General features: G+C 38.7%; 1 protein-coding gene across 6 annotated transcripts in view; it reads left to right on the forward strand.

The window, feature by feature from the left end:
- Nucleotides 1–5,755: 5,755 nt before the first annotated feature.
- tmcc1a (transmembrane and coiled-coil domain family 1a) overlaps nt 5,756–16,917 on the forward strand; it is a 42,111-nt gene continuing 30,949 nt past the window's right edge. The window contains exons 1-4 of one of the 6 annotated variants that reach the window (XM_055046004.1): nt 8,846–9,398; nt 9,925–10,001; nt 13,904–13,953; nt 14,962–15,242. In XM_055046004.1, coding sequence (XP_054901979.1) covers nt 9,988–10,001; nt 13,904–13,953; nt 14,962–15,242 — 345 coding nt within the window. In that variant the 5' untranslated portion in view covers nt 8,846–9,398; nt 9,925–9,987. Of the gene's footprint in view, nt 5,843–8,845; nt 9,399–9,924; nt 10,002–13,903; nt 13,954–14,345; nt 15,243–16,917 lie in introns of those variants that run through there. The other 5 variants (XM_055046005.1, XM_055046003.1, XM_055046002.1 and 2 more) reach the window with 5 other exon arrangements.

Here is a 16,917-nt window from a genome sequence, read left to right on the forward strand (position 1 = left end):
GAAAATCAACCCACACAAACTACTCAGTCTAGTTTCAAGCTATCTTAAGTTGGGCGTCACATAAGCTTTCCTGTCAATGTTTGCACTGTTGACGTACATCAGCAACAGCATGAGAAAAGGAGTGACGAGGAATGCTGGAAGGTCAAATGAGAGAACATCTTCCTCCAGGAGATGTATATTATGATAAAAGAAGAAGATGGAGTCCCTCAGTCCCCAGGCTTTCCCATCTTTGCCCCCCAGCTGTGCCCTCAGCAGTGTGGGCATCGATCCCTGCCTGCCCGGCTCGACTCCTACACTCCAGCCGCTTCATTAGGCCCAGCCTGTGAGGGAGGAGGCTCTAATTGACAAGGGCCACTGAGAGCCAGCATCCTCGTCTGCCGGTCTCTCAGAAAAAGGGTCACCAGGCATCAGCCGCTCAGACTAATCTTCCCCATTATGCTCTGCTGTACCGTGGGAGCAGGAAAAACAGCCTGCCCGCCACTGCCACATATCATACATTTCGGTAGGCCTCCGTTTGTGGGAAACTGTTCACAAGTGTCGCTCTAGTTATTTGGCTAATGGTGGCACTTTAGTTCATATAGAAAAACAACACACTGTAGCCATTTAGGGTGCTCAGCAATAACTTCAGCTTTGAGTACATCTAATGTTTTGTTCCTGTTCTACAGGGTATTTTTTTCCATCAGTCCAACATTTTGCTCACCTCATATTTTGCAAAAAAAAAAAAAAAAAAAAAAAAAACAACTCTGACACAATGATTAAGAGTCTCTCTCTACCTCTTTGGCAGCTAATTACTCATCATATCAGTTCACCGCTGAAGATATGGTTCACAGGCCCAGTGGGAATTGATACCATTCACACGTCCAATTTCAACCTGTAATTGATGTGATTGAACATTTAATTTATGATGCAAAGCAATCTAAAGCACAGTGATGATCATTTGCAGGATGGGTAACATTTTTTGATGACCTATGAGATATATCCGCCTCTCACGGTGCAGTGAGAGCTCTTAGTGCGACCACGCAGGGACTGAGAGTTCTTATTCACCTTCTTTTAATTTTATTTTTATTTTAAGAAATAAAGATAGTGTGAAAAACCTTCTCGGGATGTGGCCTTTGCAGAAACACGACATTCACACACAAACAGAGTAAAACCAGATCATGCTCTGGCTGAGCTGTAAAACTGAAGTAGCTGTCCAGTAGGAAGTGTTGAGAGGAATTGTTACACATCAATTCAGTTAAAACAGAGTAGAGTTTCAATTATAACCCTTTTTTATGTGCATGTCACCAACACCTGCTCGCTCTCGTCCTTACTGATAACTTTGCCTGTGAGTTCTTTTGGAAATGACAGTTTTTTACATTTATGTTACATTATCGACATCTTAACTGGATTATTTCAAACCTAAGAACTGGGGATTTTCTCACTTTTATTTTTGCCTTACTTTTCTTTATCTTCAAGTTGGACCAGGGCAAAATGCAAATCACCACTAATTTGCATTTTATCATTTACATCGCGCTGTTTGCTCTGTCTGCCTCAACAACATAAGGAGCCTTTGTCACTCTACTCTCTTATTTTCAAATCAGAAAATTCAAAATGCATTTAATTTAATGCATTCTTGTAAAATGTTCTTGGGTGTCTTCAAAGACAGCTAACAAGATGTATTATTGTATTATTATTGTTATCATAATCATTATTTTTTACAGTCACTTCTCACTGGATACATACATATATATACTAACCCCTGTATGTATGAATATGAGGCCATTCTCTGTAAACCAGATATGACTTTGCAAGTAAATCTCTGTAGATTAGCAGTCTATGACATACTCAGAGTTCAGCCTGCCTGGCATCAACACCCACACCATTTTCAAAGTAATCTAAATCTCCTTTCATCTCTATTCTGATGCTCAGTTTGAATTTTAGCGAACCATGTAAACCATGCCAACATGCCTAAATTCACAGTTTCTGTCATATGTTTGGGTGAAAGGGATTCAGTTTTAATTCTCAATTCAGTAACATACTACATAAACTTTAAAATGCTCTAACAGCTGGAATAAATCTCAAGAGTCACGATGGTTCTGATAGTGCGGTTCACTTACTTTCCCTGAATAAGTGTACAATGGAACTTTTCATGGTTTTAATTTGAACACAAGAGGTGGGTGATAATGTGGTTTGTTTAGTCAAAACTACATAAGTCTGTGGTAAATACATGTAACCTTTGTTGATAAGTTATCCAGGAGCATATTTAATAACACACATGCAATCATGCGTGGCCGGGGCGGATGTGGAGTGGGACAACTTCCGGTGGCTATAGCGTTAGCATTAAAAGGCTGGGCGCAGTTGTTTTTGTTCAGTCCCTGGTTGTTCATGTGGGGCAAGAAAACAGTCTGATCTGTCATATCATGCGTTCCCGACGGACCCGGACCAATGGAGGCAGTGGATCCAGGCGATCCGAAGAGATGAAGGTCCGGACTTTTGCATAAAGACGGGGAGCACTTTCGTATGTAGCCGCCACTTCACACGGAGGATTTTGTTAACGGATCCACCACCAGCCGCCTTAGAAGTGGAGCTTCCTGCGAATAACTTCACTGCACGGCTTTCTTTCCTAAGAAACGGCAGTTTGTCCTTCAAAAGCTAGCTAGGCTAAAGATGCTACTGCGGATCATGACGACACGGCACATCCACCCGCAGGTAAACGATAGTATATTGTATATATTTTCCATGTAAGATAATTTCAGTAAAAATATAACTGTTGCTATAATAATATTATTATTATGATCACATAATAATGAAATTATGAGATTATGTGGTTATGTATTTTGTGGAGAGATTAAGTCAATGGCTGTATACGTACATGCTCCGACTCACAACATCTATTGATCTTCACAGAAGTAATGTTTCAAATATGTAATTAAAACTCATTGCTAACCGTATGTTTTGATAATTTATTTTGTGGACCAGACCATTGCTCGGCTGCGGATCATTGTAGAGTGAGCAATCGCTAGAGTAAAGTGCTACCACATCTGGGTGCCTCTTACTTTAATAGGAACTGTCAATCAAATCTGGCACAACTGTTGTGTTTTGGCAAATTATCAAGGCCCATTTTGTGTTGCAGACTAAATTATTTCTGTATGTTAATTGTTATAATGCTATGTAAAAAGTTAAATGTCTAGACTTTTGCAAACAATATTCAATTAAAACACACTTTGGCAGCACACTTGACTTTCTTTTTGTATTAAGTTGAATTGCAAGGAAAACAAATCAAGTACAATTTACAATATCTAGTAAAAACAAAAAAAAATCCATAACTATTTCATATTTTATAATTGCACATCATACATTGATTTAAAAAAATACTTAAGACAACCTCAAGGAGAAAAATTTTAAAACATAAGTGTCAAGACAGTTAAGAAAACACATTTTTGTAAATTATCCAACTGCCTTTTAAAGACATTTGCACATCTCTGTATGTTTCATGAGTAACAACTATTCACAGTGATTCACACAGCTTGAGATTGGATATTTGAAATGCAAAGGAACAAAAGGGTTAGTTACACATTTTATAATTCTTATTGCATTGACATGAATAAGATATCTTATTTTACTTCAACACCAATGAAGGTGTTGAAGTGAAATAAGTCCAGTTTAGATTTAATTTGATCATCACGTCACACCTGCCCAACAGTTATTGTTGTTAGTGTGTCTGTGACAAAGTCGCACCATTCCAATCCGCTGATTGCCAGCTGACCCTGTACCTGCCAGTAGTAGGCGTGTGAACGCCTCAAAACTGAGAGGTCATCCTGGACCACTCAGTTTTCTTCATGCTGCTTTTTACCTCAACCAGTCCAAACGGGGGTGATTCTGACGGGTCGTACACCTTACCATCTGGAGTTGCACCAATATATGATGAATCCCACAGGAAGCACGTTGACCCTCAACATCTCAGCATAGTTTGCCAGCACCTCAGACTCCACCTGCAGATATTTTTCAGAGTACTTGAATTACAGTCACCAAAACAGGAAGTGCCGCAGCCCTTTCAGATACAGCTTCCGGTTGCCGTGAAAAAGGTCTATCATAAGTTTTGAAAAGAACAGCATGGAGCTTATCCCTTGCATTTCCCAGTAAATGCTGCCATCTAGTGGACAGCAATAGAATACAAGTAAGTCAATCAAGGACATCAAGCAGATTAAATGGATAATCCCGCAGAAAACAATAGCGATTATAGAAAAATGAGCAGCTTATCCAACAATAGCAGACTTTGAAAAATAAAAAAGACGATCTTAGATATATAAAAGATGTACTGTATTAATGTATTTTAGCTTCCTATTGAGAAAGAGTAAGGGAATGTGTTACAGCATTGCAATAACCAAAACATGATTTTTATTGGTTTATGATTGAAACTCCCATTGAAGGTTTTGAATAAATCACAAAAAGAAATTTCAGCAGTGAGATGTAGTTTCCATAGTTACGACAGCTCTGAGACGACAACCTCACACTTTATTACCCAGAGTTGTAATACTTCTTTTCATGTTATCCGCCACCCAAGAGAGATATGAGGGATTGCAGACCTGTTAAAAGCTTGATTTGTTAGCCACTGGAGGAAAGAACAGTGGTTCGAGCAGGTTTTCATTCTCACCATTTAGTCTTTACTTAAACCTCTTGAATTGCACTATTTTCAACAGGCCTTTTAAATATAACCTGCAACAAGAAAACAATGTTTGATGTTATGCTTGATGACAGAGGAAAAGACAAGCAATGTTTAAGAGGTCTTGTTCAAGTCAAATCCTTCCAATGCTTCGAATACTTCATCACAACAGGGCCTGGTGGAGGATCAACCCATGCAGGCCTCATCCAGGACATCGACAGCAAAAATCACTGAGCGCTTATTCTTTTGCTTCAGAAGAAGTCAAGATAGCCATTCATCCGATTTCCAATAAACAATCCATGCAGAGCTCTGTTTTTGTGACAAGTGTTTTGTATAGAAGAATGAGAGACAGTTGCGTTTCCTAAAATGACTGAGATGCAAGGGTTTTTTTCCCCTCACTCTCTGGATCATGTTTGAATAACTGGCATCAGTGTGAAGACTACGACTGAGGCAGTTATATGAAGCTCTACAGCTTCACAAAACTGCGTGTCCACATTTCTTCTGTATTTTTTAAAATTGGAACATGTGGTTGTACTGATTAATTATTTAATAAAATCAAGTAATTTAAAGTATTATTGAACTGAATTTCTGCCCACAAGAACTGAAAAAAAAACATGGATGAAACAAATTGTTCACTGACATTTATACTTCTGATTCTAGATTGGATTGTTTTCTTTTTGTAATTTTTCAGTTTGTTTAACTATAAATATAATTACAAATACGTGGTTACTATTACAGAATCTTGGGGTGCATTAAGAGCCTCAGAGGAAATTATACATTACTGTCAACAATATACAGTATTGCAATATTTTTAGGTTGACATTTCCATAGATAAAATCTTTAGCAGTATGCCATGAGCAATACATTTATAAGAAATAAGTGCTTCAAATCTATCGTATAAAGATAGATACTTTTACCTTTTGATAATATTTCTTTAAAAAAATAAATCAACTTTTCGATCATAGCCAGTTATTGATCGAGCTGCAGAAAGTCGGCCTGTTTTCTAACGAGAGACGTCGGTCTCTGTTTTAAAAGTGCTGAGTAAGTCATCATCTCAACATACAATCTTTGGTTACGCCTTACGCCTCTACGTCAGATCTATGTTTTTTGGGAGGGAGGGCGGCCCGTGGTGTGCGCGGCTCTCATCGGAGGGGTGCAGCTTGCTTAAGGGCTGTCAGTTCCGACAGTTCATCACTCGTGGTAAGTGTTTCATGTTTCTTTCTGTTGAGTGTTTCTGCTTTTGTTTTTTGGAGGCGCCTTTTACCGCCAGTTTGTGCGTGTTTGTGATGCCTGTTGAGCCTCTGACTGTCAGAGGCTCGCTGTTGATAATTTACCGTATTAGCAGCTTTGCGCGTTGACACTAACGGGACTGTCAACCTGAGTCCTCTACACTGAATGGTGGAAACTGCTGTCGAAAACGCGCTTGACTTGAACTGAGCTGATATGTTCACGGATTTGGTCACTTTTATTTTCCTGAATGTTTCCACTAAACACACCAAGTACCGTATTCTGTAAGTTTATTTATATAGAACAGAAAGTGCTTTTGCGTTACTCAACCGTGAATTTTTGGACTTATCTTTCGTAACAGTCTTGTCCTGTCATAACAGTACCCGTATTTATTGTTATAGAGAAGAAGAAAAATTTATTGTTATAGAGAAGAAGAGAAATTCTATCTATCTATCTATCTATCTATCTATCTATCTATCTATCTATCTATCTATCTATCTATCTATCTATCTATCTATCTATCTATCTGTACAAATTATATTTGTTTATATATTTATATTTCTAGGCTGGTAAGAAATGTATCATAAAACAAGTTTTTCAAAATATTGTGAAGCAACTGCATTATTTAAAAATTTCTTCCCCAGATTAAAACAAGATAATTCTAGAATCCTATGAGCCTGCAGCCTCATTGTGTCTGAAGGCTATTTCCCTTTTTTCTTTAGCTTTTCTATGTCATTGTCGAAGAAAAACAGGTATGCATACTAAAAACAGGGATACAGTCAGGAAGGTAGTAGTCGAGGATTACAGAGTTCATCTCCCCTTTTTCTCATGCTGGTGGTTGAGGGCAGATTGACCAAATGTGGAAGCTTGTCACCTCCTCTGCAATGACTGAAGGTTGTTTTTCTCCTTTTCACTCCACTCATACATTCTGATAACTGTTTCTGTCTGTGCAGTGATGTAGAGGCCTGGAAGAGTCTAACATGACATGATGCATCCTGGTATCTGTTTGGCTGTTTCTGCTAAGTGGCTGAGAGCTTGGCTGCCCCTTCAGGGCACTGCTAACACAGCACAGCTATTCACGTCTCACTCGGATGGTCAGACCACCATGATGACGCTGCCCCTCCCCGCCTCCCCCTGTTCCTGCTGCGCTCACATTGCTCCATCCCTTCTTGGGCCTGGACTCAGAATTAAAGGTCTTTGTAGGAGCATAATGTATTGTGCATCTTTGTGTTGATGGTAGTGAGCATGACGCATACGAGATTGAACTCTGCGGCTTCTAAGGATGGGAGTTGCTTCACCCTCAGTTATGTGCTCAGCTTATTAAAACACTTTAATACTAGTGGTGATGAATCCTGAAGACACGCAGGCTAAGAAGACAGGACTGCAGTGTAATTTGGCCTCCAGAAGTGTTGGTTAGCTCCGTAAGAACAGCCACAGTGTGTTTCTCAGAATGATGCTGACCCTGACTCAGAATAATCACATGAAATTAGCAGTAGGGATGTCACTCATATAATGGTTTTTATATTACTGTTATTGATTGTCAAAACTTATTAATGTCTTTCATGAAAATGGGGGTTGGAGGGCAAAACTAGTGTTTCAATAGAATTTCCAAATGTATGCTGTTGAAACAATGAAAGATTAAAACCTTACAACTTGGTAGAGGCTGGAATAAAATTCTGCAGCTGTGATATTTATTGTTTTGATTTTGATGCATGCAAAAAATAGATATACTTAATCTTTATATGTTCATTTACATTGTGCATCCCTATCACAGATTTTAAGTTAGTTTTTGATGATTCATTAGTTGAATAATCACCTAATGGTTGTGGTTATTTAACACATGCTGATGCTTGACAAGATTAATGCAATAATATTACATGCACCATTTAGAAAATTGGGATGAGGTACTTGTTCTCAATATGGTTCCTAAAATTATTACCTGTGACTTTGTTTCATAAGACTTTGAAAACCTTTTAGTCATGAAAATGTCAAACTATTTGTATCTGTGAAGATTGATTTTAATATTACTGATGAGATCACTGAAGTTCAGATTATCTTGTTTCCCAGATTGATGGTTAGCAGCAGAGTTGTTGTTGAAGACCTACATTTCTGTTAAAACAGAGCAAACAGATGTAATTTTTAATCACTTGCACATTTGAGGTTAAAGCTGAATCATTTTTTAATCTGACGAAGTGCCTCTGACTTTAATTTTGTCCTGACAACGTAAAACCTCTTAACCTAGAAGAGGATGTACTTTTCAGAAACAAATAATAATAAAAAAATGTAAGTATTCTTTATTTTAGTCACTCTACATCAGGTGTGCCCAAAGTTCGGCCTCGGGGACTTTTGTGGACTTTGACCTCTATGTCAGAATAGTTTGCACAGGGAAAGGCGGTGGATAAATGTTTGGATGTAATTTTCACTGATAAGATTTTGGATTTCAGTGGAAAGAATAATAATTTAAATATTGTCCTTTTCTGAGTACTTTTCATCTTGACATTTTTGAACCCAATTGTTGGATGTCTTTGCTTTAACATTTAGTCAAAGTGAAAGGAAGTAATCATTTTCTGTGTCCTCATTAGCCACCTTTGTTTCTGAGAATACGCATTAACCAGTGTCTTTTCACTGTTTCTTCATTTCCTTGTCGTTTGTGAGGATCTATTTCTACACAGCCGTCTTTATTTCGCACCACATTTCATTTAGATTTGGACTGTAACTGGAGCACTGCAACGCTTTGATTAATTTTATTCTAGTCATTCTGGTGTAGATTTGCTGCTGTAGTTGAGATAAATGTTCTGTTTCTTGACTCAGTCTCAGTCAAGCTTCAGCTTTTGCTCAGATGGTCTTTAGTTTGACTGTAAAACACCTTGGTATACAGAGAAGTTCATTGTCAAAGCAATGACTGTAAGGTCAACTTTGGTCATGCTGATTTGGTTGTCAATCTGTCCTTGTGACAACCAACACAAGCAAACCAAGCTATTTTCCAGTGATCTCAGTAGTATATATATCAAAGATTAGGCTATCATTGAGACATTATGACATTCTTTCCTTGAGTGACCATTTCTGAGATATTTATTCCAATGGAGATTGTTACTGGTCTTGAATATTTTCTACTGATGAAAGGATGAGTTGTAAGTGATACATCCAAATTAACAATACAAATGACCCTTTTTCACACATAAAATATTTTTAGTTATTATTTTTATGCTCTTATAATAGAGTTGGACAACATCCCCCCCCCAAAAAAAAAAAAAAAAAAAGGCCATATTTGCTTCTATCCTAAATTGTATGTTGTATGTGCAGGAGCATTTACTTTATTCCATGTTTGCTTCTGGCAGGTTTTTGTCTCCATTATAGCTTACTCCCACACTTCCAGATAGAAGGTGAAATTCCTTCATAAAGGCTGTGGTTTCTCGTGGCAACTAGCCTCCCTCTGATCCCTCCCAACAGAAAACAGGCAAAGGCAGCTCAGCACCACAAGAGTTGACACTTGAAAGCGGGTCTGAGTATCTGGTAATCAGGGTTAAATGTAAGAGGCACAATGTTTAGCATTTTGTAAAACGATGATGAAATTGACATAAACTTCAAAGCTAACTTAATCTTCTCTTTAAAGAAATCTTTATTTATTTCTTGGCCATTTGAGATATCGCTAAACACCAACAATGGAGGAGGATTCTAATGTCCCAATTTTTCTGCCATAAATATTTTCTGCCATAAATAATTTCTTCCAGTGCTACGGCTCAGGTTCCTTAAGAAAGATAATGTTGAGTACTACTTACAATGTTCCATAATTTTTGAACATCTTCTCATTCAAACACAAAGGTGCTATACTAATCCGTCCACTGAAATGATTTTGTAACTTGAAATTTTGTAATTTTTGTAAATTTGCATTGTTTTTGGTTAAGTGCCTCCAATATATTTGAGAAGATGCATATTGATGGACAAAACATATTTCAGTCTGAACATCCCTAAAACTATTGGTGTTTGTTAAATTTTACTTCTCAAAAATCTTTCAATAAAATCATGCCAGAGTAATTTTATTTTTATTACCACAGACTGCTGGAGATAGGCATCAGCACCTCTCAGAGCCCCCCAAGGATGATTGTGTTAGTTGATTGATGGAAAGATGGATGTAAGTTACAATCACAGAACAATTCATTTATTCCTTTTTAACATGTTCAATCACTTGGTCAGTTTTATCACCTGAGACTTTAGAGGCCTGAATAATTGTAGTCAAACTTCAAAAATTTTGCACATCACTTGAAGTAATTAAATTGTTTCAAATAAGAATTAATCCTCTTGGACACGCTCATTTGCATCCCATATCGAAGACCCAAATGCAAATGGTTTCAGGTTGACTCTATGTGACTGTGACTCTCTCCTGCTAGAAGCATAAAGAGCTTCAAAGAGTCAAATGCTTCTTGGCCTAATGAGTTGGCAGGTTTCCCCCATCTGTTGTGCCAAGTCACCATTGATCATGACATTGGTCACTCTCCCCATTGTCCATAGTGGCTGCATGCTTTTAATACTGTTGGTGGTATGATATTTCAGCTGGTGTGTAGGTGGTTTCCAGTCTGTTGACGGCTAACTATGCTCTCGCAGACCTGTTGGAATATGAGCTGGATCACGTCTGCTAAACATTCATCAGTCATCTAAGTGAGGCACTACTGAAAGCCTAGCATGTTTTACATAATCTGTTTATCCCTGAAAAACCAAACATGCTAGTAGGTGATAAAACAAGCCCTTCAGTCGTTGGACAAATTTAGTTTGTGTTGTTGTCGTTGTAGCTGGACCGGTGTTGATTCCTCGAAGGTTCTAAATTATTCATTAGAGCACCTGTTGTGGTGTTGAATACAAACACAAGGTGTTCTATAAACAAGACCTCTCCTGTAAATGCAAACATTTTCTAAGAATATGTTAAACCTGCAATCTGATCATTACTCATTCCCAGGCTTCAGCTCTGACCTGTTCAGATTTATTCAATATGCTGGACTGTTATACATCCACATTCCCTTCATTAACAAATAAATGCTAAAGAATGAAAACTTTAATTATTTGATTAGACCAACATGCTTGATGTATATGAATAAATAAAATCCAAATATTTAAGAAATATGAAACGACAACAAAGGGCAACAAGTCCTAAAACACAAAGGTTTAAATTTCTGGTTGGACTACTTGGCAGCTTCAGCTTAGTACATGTGCAAGCATGTTTTATGAACTTTTTTTTGACGTCAACACTTGTTGAAGGAGATCATTGCGCATTCCCTTGTTTATCCTGTTCCTCGAAGGTTAGCACCGCCTTGGCATCGAGGTGCCAAAACTCCCTCTGGGTTTTATCAGACAATGGGAAAAAATGTGACTAATATTTAGAGCAAACTACCTGCTGCACGCCTCCTCACTTTAACTGGGTGGCAGGGTTAAACCCAATACAACCAGGCAAAAAAATGCAGCAGACCTTTCGATGGCTTTGATTCATGTGCCGTCTTTCACTTCCTTTGTAACATCTCTGCCTCCGTTGTCTCGTTTACTCTGCATCACCATTTGACACAAAGAGCTGCGTTTCTTATCACAGTCTGTGCAGCGTACTGAAGTCATCTCCTTCACTGTCACAGCTGGCACAACTGTGCCATTATCTGCCTCTGAGCCCCACATACACACACGTTAATACAATAACGATTGTTCCTGTTTCCTGGCTTTACTGTTGTTCTGCAGCTGCTGAATGAGATATGCTGCACTTTCCACTGGTCATAGATGTCACTCACCAAAACACACACATATATAAGTCCACATACACACTCTATGTAGCTATGTTGCAAGGGGGGTTTTTTTTTGTAGTCGCTGTTTTCTTTTCTGGGTTTGACACAAATGCACTGCACTGAAACACAAACACACAAACAGCTGACCGAACTCTCTGGCCTCATTCTGCTCTTATTGATGTGTGTCTGTCAGTGAAAGAGGCGCAGGACAAAGAGCAGCGATGGGTCTGTGTGGGGCTCACAGGAAACAAAGAGAGGCCTATTCCATGCCAGCTTGCAGACTCTTCTGGAAACACTGCTCTGGCTTGTTTAGGCTGCATCCATATTTTCAGCTAAGCAGCTGTATATTCAGCAAATGCCAACAGCATATTTTCTAAAGGGTCGTAGAAACCAGGCCACTCTGACCTCTATGTTGTGTCATTCATTCCTAGTTGGCTTTGTCCGTCAACAAGAGATGAATTTAAGAGAACTGACTAGAAAAGATCGTGTGCTTTGTCATGCTGCTGTGATAATAACTTATTGAGATGAAGTTTGTAAATTAAAAAACAAGTTTCACGTCAGTTTATATAGATGGTTATTGTTTTGTTTTAAATATCCAAAATATTGCCAGACTGGTGACGTGACCTTTCCTCTTTTATCCACAGTTTCCTCTTTCGCTGTCGCAATTATTTTATCTTTCTTGTACATTTTTGTCAGCACACACGTTTGAGATAGGAATGAGATGTAGAGTTATGGATGGTGACATGTTTGTATGAATGAAGATAATTCTGCTCCAGATTGGCCTGTGGTCATTTGTTATTGGCTATTGACAGTGTTGTGAATTTTTTGAGAAACATGCTGAGCTCATAGGATGCCAACTCTGTCTCTGTTCGTTAGGAACTGTTCTTGGTTCCTTGCATTTAAAAATATACGGCATTCTCAGTGTCTGTGCCTTTTGATATCAAAATACTGATTCAGATTCAGAATAGGAGTTGATGTGACATTGCCAGCTGTGCTTTATTTTTTAGTCAGTTCCAGTTGGCTGTAAGAATGTTATGAGGTTCACCGTTTGGTCTAGGAAAGGACATTTGTCATGCAAGACCCATCTGGTGTTCTTTCAGTTGCGTCATCAATTTGTCAAGGTGGATCACCAAGACTTTCTGAAACTGAACAAATGTTTATACGTGTAAACAAAGTCTGACAATGAAGCTAGTGTCCTCTAAAAGCTCCTGAAAGCGGATTTAGTTTGGACATAAAACCCTGGGCAATCAAGAAACATCCAATCCGCACAGGGATCAGCCTCGAGATGAGGGAGGTGATTTACAACGATAGCAGGAGTGTTGGGTCCTGCTGTCGGGACAGAACATCAGGTTCAGCTTCAGCTGTGGGACAGGATTAACTTAGGTTTATCATTTGACTCATCAACTCTGAGACAACAGCCGAGTGTTGAATCAGAATGAAACACAGTTGTCTGTCACTTTCCCAATTGGTAGGTTGCAAATCTATGCTGTGATCTGTGACTAAGATAGTCACTGGCATTATTACTCTGCATGTGAATGCTTTGCTAGTTTAAATTCCGATGTAATGAACGATCAGCATTTTTTTAAACTCAGAAAAGCCATCATGAATGTTTCCTCATTATGAAAGTTTAACAGAGAAATTGACAAACTCCAGTTTTGAACTTATTGAGGCAGGCCATGAAGATATTCACTTCTAGCCATTGGTAGTTAAATAATGCAGCATATTCCATTAAAGTCAATGCCAGGATAGAATGTGTTTATTTGAATATAAATGATTGCATATTACTTTGTCATAATCTGTCAAACATTTGTCTCAAAGACAGTCTTCTTCCCATAAAATTGTTTTGTTATGACAGATCTAAAGAATTAAGGAGCTTCTGTGTAGCTAACACAACCAAAGTTAATTGTACAACTGAATATCTTTTTGCTGCTGATTTTCAAACACTATGTATTATTTAAAAATATGGACAGTAATTCTTCACACTAATCTTCTACAGCCAGAAGTTTTAAAATAGGTTTTAAGTTTGAACCAAAATTTATTATTCTCTGAATTGTATTTTTTGGATCAAAAGGTTGACAGATTTTGAAGTATGTTGTACTATTATTATTATTATTATTATTATTATTATTATTATTAGTTTCTGAAGTCAGAAAATCAGATTTACAAGCTGCTTAGTCTTGACTCCTGTGAGGAAGACATTTAGAGTTGCTGCTGACATTTTAAAAGTATGTTTTTTTCCCCTCTATCTTTTATTCTTTATTCTTGTCTCTTTCAGGCACCCAGGAAGAGTGAAAAATAAAAGGATGGCAGCTGGGCTGATGGTAGGTGGGTTTTTCTCAGTTTTTTCCCTTTTTGCTCCTTTTCCCCGCAGTCTTTTTCAGGTTGTCTTCACTTCCTCAGTTTGTGTTCATCACTATCATTGGATTTGCTACATATAACAGGAACATTTCAACTTCAAGCCTTGCAGATTAGTCTTATTTCAAGTGTATGTTGTTTGTTTATATTTTTAGCTCTTTCTTTTTAATAAAACATTTTATACCGCTTTACGTATTCCAGTTCCCTACTTAAATCCAACATTTTTAAAACCCTTTCACTGTTTAATTCTCAAGGATTACAGTTGTTTGCATTGATTGATCTCCAGTTGAGAGAAAATTAATGACAATTAGTCAAGGAAACATTTGAGCCTCTGATTAACTTTGTCCTTTTTTGTGTGTTAGACCAAGGCTGCTTGTTCCTGAGTCAAAGATGCTTGATCCCAATATGGATTCATCCCTCTGAAGGCGCCTGACCTGATCCCATCCTCCATCACAGTCCCGCCTCTTCTTCTACTGTCCTGCCGTCCTTTATTCTCCCTTCTCTGTCATTGTCCCCCAGCATGTCTCACAGATAGAGAGCGAGGCGAAAGCAGACTGTCAAGTTAGGCGATATTTATTTGGTTTCAGCAGGGCTAAATGCAGCAGAGGGAAAGCAGTCAAAGTGACCCAGAAAAGATGGGCCCCAGTTCAAATCCTGCAGCTAGTGGAGGGATGGAGGGTTCACAGGGCCCAGGATTGAGGAGGGCCTCATCTCTTTCTGCACACCCTTCTTTGAGTAAAATGAGCCAAAACGCCAAGGAAAGCATGGGGGTCCTTGGTCAGGGTTTGAAGCAACTGTTCCAACATCAGCGTAAACGCCTCTCCCTCTCTCGCTCCACCATCCCTTCATCCTCCTCCTCCTCCTCATCCTCCTCGGTGGTGTCAGCAGGCGGCGCCTCTCCCTCTGCTCCTCAGGACATTTTGGGGTCCTGCACTTCTGACTCTGATCGCCTGTCTGCTCCTGTGATTTCTTCTGCAGCTGGACAGGGCTCAGGTGCTGCAGGCATGATTAGGCGTGGGGCCAGCCTGCAGGCGCGACGCAGCAAAGGGTCCGGGTCTGGGAGCGGAGACCGGGACCCCCTTCTGAGAAGTAGTCCTCAGCCTCCGCAGCGGCGGAACACCCACGACCCACAGCAGCATGTTAGTCGCCCACGCTCCTCGTCCACCACCGACACCACGCCCAGCAGCCCTGCACCTGCGCACGGCGTCGGGGATGTGGTGCTGTTGTCTGGGTACCAGTCTACTGAGGAAACGGACAGAGTAAGTGACAGGAGCCATTAATCACCGCTTCAGTCGCGGGCGATCAATGTGTCCTCTATTTGCTTTCACAAGTGTCAAGCTTTGTTTGTCAGTGAATCGTCAATCAAAAGTTGTAGTTCACCCTGCTTTGTGTACAAAAACATCTCGTGGCTATTTTAGCTGAGAATTAGTTCCCATTCATACCGAGAATATATGAAATTACCAGCCTCAAAATCAATGAATAATGTCAGCTGGTTCAATTGTGCCACTGTCGTTACAACTATAGCCAACTATCATCATGTATGTTGTGCTATTCCATCGTAACTCATTGTAAAACTGTACGTTTGAGTTCAGGCAAGTGTGTCGTACTTTTGGAATAGACCCATTGCAGCATGACGTGGTGAAAGTCTGTTGTTCTTACTCTTGTGTTGTCTCTGTTTAGCAAAAGAGCCTAACTATTATATCAAACCTGAGCTGGAAATTTGTAGAAACTCTGAGAAGTTAATGTAAACAGTTAAATTACTGAGACTTTGTTGTGTACATAGGTACACTCTAAGATTTATTAGACCGTACAATTGTTACAACCTTTCCTATGTTTCAGCTGTGGCCAAGCCTACTTATTGTAATGGTTATATTTATTGTGTCTGAAATCCAGAAATGTGTAAAAAAAATAAAATAAAATAAAATGAAAATATAAAATAGAAATAAAAATAAAACAAAGGGAAAAGAACGAGCAACTGAGAACGTAGCAGACAATTGTTGAAGAGCAATGATGTCATACTTTTTTAATGAAAAGTAGAAATGGCACAATCTTCAGTTTGAATTTAAGTTTGTGAAGGAAAAATTCATATTGTGATTTATCCAGTGAAGAGGAGGAAGTCAGGAAATGTGTTATCTGTGAAAATTAGCTTGAACTGATACATGTTGGAATTGTTTCAAGCCCAGTCTGCCTGTAATTCAATAGAGTAGCAACTGACCACTTGCTACAGAAACTGTCATTACAAACACTAGAACTTTAAAATCCTAAAATAGTGAGACGTTATTCATTTAGCTCCTTTCTGATGAGCTTCGTTGCTGTAATGCCACAGTTTCAGAAAGTTGAAGAAACTTAATGAAACTTTCAGAAGGATTTCTGAAACCATAGTTAGAAACATTGCTGTTCGACTTAAACAACAGTTTAAGTCTAAGTCTAAACTGTTGTTAAAACAACCAACAGTGGTTGTTTGAGTCTAACCTCTCCCCACATTATCAGTCTGTTTTATAGCATCCAGTTAAACTGTATTCAGCAGTGAACTAGCTGTCAAAACATTAATTAGTCTGTCACACCACTTTAAATCTGTTTACAGCTAGTTTTTTCATAGCATGTCTCACACACCAGTTGCCTTATCTTCTGGCTGTTTACTGCCTGTGTTTTGATTTCTAAAATCTAAGATTTCAATTGTTAGGTAATTCTGAGGAAAATATACAGTTTTTCATGGCTTTGGAGAAATCTGTCTGCCCTATCTGTGTTTATGTTCATGAAGCTCACCTGCGCAGTTTGTACTTTTGCAGCAAAAGTACCCTTTCCATTCAGCTCAAATTAATTTGAGATATTGCAGTTGAAAAGGTGTTTTTTGTCAAGAAAACAATTTGTTTTCCCCTGTAAACTCCTACACTAAAGCCGTAGAATTCATTATGTAACACATTGTCCATATGC

The sequence above is a fragment of the Poeciliopsis prolifica genome, unplaced genomic scaffold (genome assembly GCF_027474105.1).
Source record: "Poeciliopsis prolifica strain line A6 unplaced genomic scaffold, Auburn_PproV2 SCAFFOLD023, whole genome shotgun sequence".
NCBI classification, from domain to species: domain Eukaryota; kingdom Metazoa; phylum Chordata; class Actinopteri; order Cyprinodontiformes; family Poeciliidae; genus Poeciliopsis; species Poeciliopsis prolifica.